At 44.7% G+C, this 8,147-nt stretch overlaps 1 protein-coding gene across 1 annotated transcript; it reads left to right on the top strand.

Annotated features, from left to right (window-relative positions):
- Positions 1–5,157: 5,157 nt before the first annotated feature.
- LOC311528852 (olfactory receptor 52E8-like) lies at positions 5,158–6,102 on the top strand (the record flags this gene model as incomplete). The annotated part of the gene is made up of 1 exon (XM_084644297.1): positions 5,158–6,102. The coding sequence occupies one exon, from the start codon at positions 5,158–5,160 to the stop codon at positions 6,100–6,102; it is 945 nt and encodes a 314-aa protein (XP_084500423.1).
- Positions 6,103–8,147: the final 2,045 nt, after the last annotated feature.

Genomic DNA, 8,147 nt, shown 5'->3' with positions numbered 1-8,147 from the left:
GAGGTCATGCTGGTCGGGGAGTGAGATTACATGTGAAGAAAAACATAGAATCAAATGAAGTAAAAATCATAAATGAATCAAACTGTATCATAGAATCTATATGGAGGGAAATTCCATTCTCTAATTATAAGAATGTGGGGGTAGGCATATATTACTGACCACCTGATCAGGATGGTGATCGTAAAGGTGAAATGCTGAGGGATATTAGAGAGGATATTGAAATTTAAAAAAAAATCAATAATAATGGGGATTTCAATTATCCCCATATTGACTGGGTTCATCTCACCTCAGGAGGGGATGCAGTTGACACCATAAATGACAGCTTCTGTAACAGATGACTGGGGGGATATTATATTTGATGCCAATTTTTAAAAAGGGCTCCAGAGGTGATCCGGGCAATTACAGGCCTGTAAGCCTGACTTCAGTAGCGAGCAAACTGGTTGAAACTATAATAAAGAAGAATATTGTCAGACATATAGAGGAACATAATTTGTTGAGGAAGATACAACACGGTTTTGGGAAAGGGAAATCATGCTTACCAATCAAGTAGAATTTTTTGAGGTGTGCAACAAACATGTGGACCAATGGGATCCAGTGGATATAGTCTACTTAGATTTTCAGAAAGCCTTTGACAAGGTCCCTCACCAAAGGCTCTTAATATAGAATGATGGGATCTATATTAGCTGTTACCACTCAAGTAGGAGAGCTCGGAGTCATTGTGAATAGTTCTCTAAAAACATCTACTGAATTTGCAGAGGCAATCAAAAAAGCAAACAGAATGCTGGGAATAATTAAGACTGGGATAGATAATAGGACTGAAAATACCATCTTCCCTCTGTATAAATCCATGGTACGCCCACTTCTTGAATACTGAGTGCAGATGTGATTGCTCCATCTCAAAAAAGTTGTATTGGAATTGGAAAAGGTTCAGTAAAGGACAAAAAAAATGAATTGGGGTATGGAACGGATTCTGAATGAGGAGAGATTAATAAGACTGGGACTTTTCAGCTTGGAAAAGTGATGGCTAAGGGGAGATGTGATTGAGGTCCATAAAATCATGACTGGTGTAGAGAATGTAGATATGGAAGTGTTGTTTACTCCTTCTCATAACACAAGAACTAGGGGTACCACATGAAAATAATAAGCAGTGGGTTTAAAACAAATAAAAGAAAGTATTTATTCACAGAACGCACAGTCAGCTTGTGGACCTTCTTGCCAGAGGATGTTGTGAAGGCCAAGACCATAACAGCTTTCAAAAAGAACTCGTTAATTTCATGGAGGATAGGTCCATCAAAGGCTGTTAGCCTGGATGGGCTGAGAGGGTAACGCTCACCTCTGTTTGCCAGAGTCTGGGAATGGGGGACAGGGGATGAATCACTTACAGATTGCCTGTTTTGTTCATTCCCTCCGGGATACCTGGCACTGGCCACTGTCATAAGGCAGGATACAGAGCTAGATGGACCTTTGGTCTGACCCTGTATGGCCATTCTTATGACTTATGTTCCCTTATTCATGTGTTGTGAGAAAGAGTAAATATAAATTCCTGATCTACATTCTTCATTGATAGATTCATAGGGTTTAAAGTCAAAGGGGACCATTAGATCATCCAGTCTGACCTTCTGTATAACACAGACCATTACATTTTACCCAATAACCCTTGTATTAAGCTCCTTGACTTGTGTTTGCCTAAGGCCTGGTCGAAACTAGGAGTTTACATCACAGAATCATAGAGCCACGGGGTGAGAAGGGACCTCAAGTGTCAGCTAGCCTGATTCCCTGCCAAGAGTCAGGACTTGTTGTATCTAACCAGGTGGCTATCCACCCTCCTTTGGAAAACCTCCAGTGAAAGAGCTTTCATTATTTTCTGAGGCACCCCTTCCATTGTCCTACTGTGCTTAAAGTTCGGAGTTTTGACCTGAGAGTTAATCTAAATCTGCTCTGTTGTAGTTTGAACTCATTGCCTCTCTCATGTGCTCTGTATTTGAGGAGCGGTATCACGTCCCCTCTTAACCTCCTTTTCTCCAAAGTAAACCGAACCAGTTCCTTTGGCCTTTGTTGATATGACTTGCATTCCATCCTTTTGATCATCTTTTTTCACTCTCCTCTGGATTGTCTCCACTTTCTTCACATCTTTCTATATAGCAGTGAAGAAAATTGGACACGATGTTCTTTCTGAGACATAGCCAGCACCGAGTAGACTGGTAGTATCACACACCCATCACTTGCTCTCTATGCCTCTCCTAATACAACAAACCATAGAATCATAGAATATCAGGGTTGGAAGGGACCTCAGGAGGTCATCTAGTCCAGCCCCCTGCTCAAAGCAGGACCAATCCCCAAGTAAATCATCTCAGCCAGGGCTTTGTCAAGCCTGACCTTAAAAACCTCAAAGGAAGGAGATTCTACCACCTCCCTAGGCAACGAATTCCAGTGAATGCATTCACCACCCTCCGAATGAAAAAAGTTTTTCCTAATATCCAACCTAAACCTCCCCCACTTCAACTTGAGACCATTATGCCTCATTGTGTCATCTCCTACCATTGAGACAGTCTAGATCCATCCTCTTTGGAACCCCCTCAGGTAGTTGAAAGCAGCTATCAAATCCCCCCTCATTCTTCTCTTCCGCAGACTAAACAATCCCAGTTCCCCCATCCTCTCCTCAGAAGTCATGTGTTCCAGTCCCCTAATCATTTTTGTTGCCCTCCTCTGGACGCTTTCCAAATTTTCTCACATCCTTCTTGTACTGTGGGGACCAAAACTGGACACCGTACTCCAGATGAGGCCTCACCAATGTTGAATAGAGGGAAATGATCACGTCTTATGATCTGCTGGCAATGCCCCTTCTTATAGAGTCCAAAATGCCATTGGCCTTCTTGGCAACAAGGGCACATTCTTGACTCATATCCAGCTTCTCGTCCACTGTCACCCCTAGGTCCTTTTCTGCAGAACTGCTGCCTAGCCATTCGGTCCCTAGTCTGTAGCGGTCCATGGGATTCTTCCATCCTTAGTGCAGGACTCTGCATTTGTCCTTGTTGAACCTGATTAGATTTCTTTTGGCCCAATCCTCCAATTTCTCTAGGTCCCTCTGTATCCTATCCCTCCAGCATATCTACCTCTCCTCCCAGTTTGGTGTCGAACATTGCATTTGCCTTTTTTTTTTTTTTTTTTGGCAACAGTAATTACATCCACACCCTTGAGAGATGTAGCTGTGTCATCCTCACCCTGGAGTAGACAGCATCAATCTTGCTACCAGCTCTAGGGGAGGTTTATTAGCTACACTGGTGGGTGAACCACTGTCATCGGTGTAAGTACTGTCTGCACTGAAGTGTTATGGCCAGGCTGCTGTAGCTGTTTAAGTGGTTCTGGAGATATGGGTAGTTGGAAAATTTACCTCTTCCCTTTGCTGTTTGTTCCAATCGTTAATCATTCTTAGTGCTAAATATTTGGCCCCCACACTGGAATTTCTCTGGCTTCACATTCCAGCCATTAGGCCTTGTGCTTCCTTTCTCTGGTAGATTACACACACCATTGTGCAGAACGATTTTTCACCAATGCCATGTAGTAATTTTCTATTTGCTCTCAGATCATTGATGAAAATATTGAATAGCTTCGGGCCTAGAACTGATCCCGGCAGAACACCAATCTGGGCACCCCCATTCGCTGGCAATGGCCTGTTGACATCTGCTTTCTGAGATCTGTCAGTTAGTCAGTGTTTAGTCCATTTAAAGTATGCTTTACTGATGTTGTACAGTGTTCATTTTTTATCTGAAGGTTTTCCCATGAAATGAAATGCCTCAGATACCCTTGATCAACTAAACAAATACTCTCACTAAAGAATGAAATTGGGTTTGTTTGACAAAACCTGTTTACCAAAATGTTGTTGATTGTCATTAATTATATTCCTCGACATTTTTGTAATGAATCACATACCAGCTTCTCCATTGTTTCCTCACCTTGTGAAAAATTTTTAAACTTTTCCTTTTTTTTAATAGTTTACTGTTAACAGAGAACGGTCAGGAATTTGACTGCAGACCATATAGTAACACTTAAGTTCTGCTTAGCTATACCTTAACCAATCATTTTCCTGAAATTTAACTAACCAATCCTAACATATTGTAACATGATTATGTAACCAATTATATCCCACCACCTTATTTAGTTTTCACCCAGCAAAATTAATTATACAGCAGACAGAAACAATCACAGAACCAGACAGAGATTATACAGACAAACAATAGCAAAGTGGGAACTCTAATGACAAAACAATACAGAAGTGAGGATTTCAAATCCTAGCTATGGATAAGTGAGTTCTTGCCAGACAGGATGCTATCAAACTAAGTTTCCTTTTACATTTTCTAGGCACTTCTCTTTCTCCGGAGGCAACAGACACTCTCAGGACAGGATTGTATACTAACAGCCCAATAGCACCTTATTTCAATGTGACTAGTTTGGAATGTGAGGATGTGACCGGTCGCCTCCCAGCTTATGGCTGCCTCTGCTGCTTAGCCAAAGGCCTTAGCCTAAGAACAGGGCCTCAGACTGTCACAGTAAGAGAAGGCCCTTACACCAGCAGACAGTGATTTTGATTCTTTCTATTATACCTCTAGAACTAGCCAAATGATAAGAATACACCTAAATTCTTCGAGTACAGTCCTTTACCAACAGGCCTGAATATCTATATCCGAACAGCCACTACTGCGAATGAGCAAGCAGGTGAATGGGGAAGTCCAGACAGCATGGACTCACTAGCTTGGCTTCCACTGAATGAAGGAACAATGACGGATAACCAGTATCCGCACACACGTTTCCTCCTCGTGCCTATTAAGGTGTCCCACATCATGGCGTGTAGGAATTATAGACCCATGGAGCACCGTCAAGTATGGAATGGTGTTATTTGAGCCAGTTATTCAGAATTCATTTATTTGAATAAAGAAAATGCCATTTTCCAGTGTGTGAAAAGTGATCAATTTGATTCACCCGTGAGAACAGTCTCCGGTTGTGCATGTTTTGTCTCATAATGGCATTGTCTCTCCTTCCAGGCATTTCTCATGTGACCACCACCCTAGACTCTGCGCACATACAGCAAGTCGAGGCAATTTACAGTAGATGCAGGCGACACTGTTCTGCCTCAAAGTTGAAGACCTTCTCTCCTACTCCATGTCAGATTCCAACACAACCGACTTCTCCAGCCCCTCCACCTTCATTCTGCTGGGCATTCCTGGCCTGGAGGCAGCCCACGTCTGGATCTCCATCCCCTTCTTTGTCATGTACACTGTCACCCTCTTGGGGAACTTCACCATCCTGTTTATCGTGAAGACAGAGCCAAGGCTCCATGAGCCCATGTACTATTTCCTCTGCATGCTGGCCGTCACCGACCTGGTCCTGTCTGCATCCACCGTGCCCAAAATTCTGAGCATCTTTTGGTTCAATTCCAAGGAGATAGATTTTAGTTTGTGCCTCACACAGCTCTACTTCATTCACTGCTGTATAGCGATGGAGTCTGGAATCGTCGTGGCCATGGCTTTGGATCGTTACGTGGCCATCTGTGATCCGCTGAGACATTCCACCACTCTGACCAACCGCTTCGTGGCCAAGATCGGCCTGGCCGTGGTGCTGCGTGGCAGCATTCTTGCCCTGCCCTTTCCTTTCCTGGCGAGGCAGTGGCCATATTGTAGAACCAACATCATCTCCCACACTTACTGCGAGCACATAGCCGTGATGAAGCTGGCCTGCGCTGACATACGCATCAGTAGTTATTACGGCCTCTCTGTGGCATTCTTGGTGATTGGTCTGGATGTGTCTTTTATCACTGTGTCCTATATCCAGATCCTCAGGGCCATCTTCAGCCTCCCCAAAAAGGACGCCCGGCTCAAGACTTTTGGGACCTGTGGCTCCCACCTCGGTGTCATTTTAGTGTTTTATATCCCAGGTCTCTTCTCCTTCCTCACACACAGGTTTGGTCACAATGTGCCCCCGCATTTCCACATTCTCATGGCCAACATGTACATTCTACTGCCCTCCATGCTAAACCCCATCATCTACGGGGTGAGAACCAAACAGGTCCGGGACAGGCTGATCTGGCACGTTACTCATATTGAATAAAGTTTACTTCTGGTGCTCTGGCTCTCAGACCAAGCTCTGTGGAGATCTCATGGTTGACATGGTGCTGTGTTCTCTTCCCTGAATCAGTGACTGGAGACATAAAATCCTTTCTTTACCTTACAGTGCTGTGTCAACCTGACAGTCTAGGGACTCCATCGATGTACAACTCACAAGGTTACCACATTTCTTATTGCCGGTAACTGGACACCTGAGGCCCCACACTTTGACCCACCTCTTCCCCATTTGTCCTGCCCCTGTCACTCACTCCTCTCCTCCACTATCCCTATTACTCGCTGGATTGTCTCCATCCCCCTCTCTATCCCAGCTGCATCCTCTATGTGCTGGGGATGGAACCAGAGTTTCAGAAGCCTGATGAGGATCCTTCCTGCTTGTAGGACGCAGCCCCAGTTGAGCAGGGGCTGATGTGAGTTAATGACAGGGTTGTGCCCCCCCACACACTCTGCTGTAACTGGACACTGCCAGATCCCCTTTTCGACTCGATGTTCCAACTGAAAATCAGGGGGAAGGGGTGGTTAGTGGTGTGGAACCCTGGGGTGGAGGTGATGGGAGAGCAGGGTGGAGGGTTTAGAATGGATATTAGCGTGGGGCTGACGGAGTGGGTGGTCTGTGAATGGATATTAACGTGGGGCTGATGGGGGAGAGGGGTATCAGAATCGATATTATCCATGCAGGTGATGGGGGGGTGGGACCTGTCTGGGAATGGATATTTGTGTGGGGTTGACATGGGTGTGTGTGTCTGGGAATGGATATTAGTGTTGGACTGATGAGGGAGGACCTTGGACTGTGTAATGACATGGAGGACACACCTCTCTCTCCCCTAGCTCCTGGGGAGTTGGGTGAGGGGAAGTCCTTTTATCCCAACTCGAGAACAGCTTGTTAATCACTTCACATCATTTCTTATGATTTTCTTTTTCAGGGGGCTTTGTAGCCTGTTCAGTTAAAACGGACATAGCCCCTTTATATTGTTTTGCCTCCAACTGATACTTTTGTTTTTCCTGCATTTGTGCATTCATATCACATTCCAATTCCTGACAAGTCTGAGTTAACGCAACCATAGCTGGGCATTGGCTATATTTTGCATCAGAGAAGTTTGTAAATCTCTTTGCATCCCCTCATTTTGCAATCTCAGCTTCTGCAGCTCCTGTTGCAAATTTTCCTTCTCATCTTTCCAGATCTCATGCTCCTCTGCAAACTTATTCACAGCCTGATACATAATCCAAACAGCAGCATTTCTCATTTGTTCTTTTTTTAGGAGTGGAAGTGCACAAGTCTGATATTTTAATAATATGTCATTCAAACACCCTTCCCTGAACAAGACAGGAACAGCATTTGGCAGCCGGAGAACAGGGCCCAGATCCTCACATGCCTATCTCAGTAAACACCCCTTCACCACAGCCGGAGGGTTCTGGGCATCCCCTTCAGCCTTGGTACGATGACCCCTCACTGTATGCATTTGCAAACCTCGAGCCATAAATAATAGGTCAGAACTGATTCAGCACAATATGTAAATTAGTTGGTCAACACCAGTGATCCAGGATAGCAACCTCTTACCGAGAAGCCAGTCCAGAAACAGCATTCATTGAGTGGAAAAACCTATTCACATAGACATGACAGTAAACCGTCCTCTGCTATCAAATATTAACAGTAGGGGGCGCTACTACCCCTGAAATGGGTCTTGCATGGCTCCCTGTGGAGACGATGACTGTCCGACCAGTGAAAACGTCCGCAAGAATTATCCGCAATACACAGGATTTCATTGAGAAGGAATTACACAAGCGGTGATGGGTTATATCAAGCACATAACTCCTGTGTTAGACAAAGCTATACAAGAAGAGCTTTACAGTCCCCTAAATGAGCCTCTGTTTCACAGAGATACGCTAGCAGTTCCTGTGCGGGCCCCACGCAGTGCTGCTTGGCACGCAGAGAAGGGGGTTGCCAATTTTATATACGGCTTCTTTTCTCTTTGTCTGTTCTTCTCAGCCCTCTGGTCTGTCTCGGATGCCCTCGAGGCAAGGATTTGACTG

The sequence above is a fragment of the Lepidochelys olivacea genome (genome assembly GCF_965140295.1).
Source record: "Lepidochelys olivacea isolate rLepOli2 genome assembly, chromosome: 1".
Classification (NCBI taxonomy): domain Eukaryota; kingdom Metazoa; phylum Chordata; order Testudines; family Cheloniidae; genus Lepidochelys; species Lepidochelys olivacea.
The sequence above is the reverse complement of the archived record's forward strand: the minus strand, read 5'-3'. Positions and strand labels throughout refer to the sequence as shown.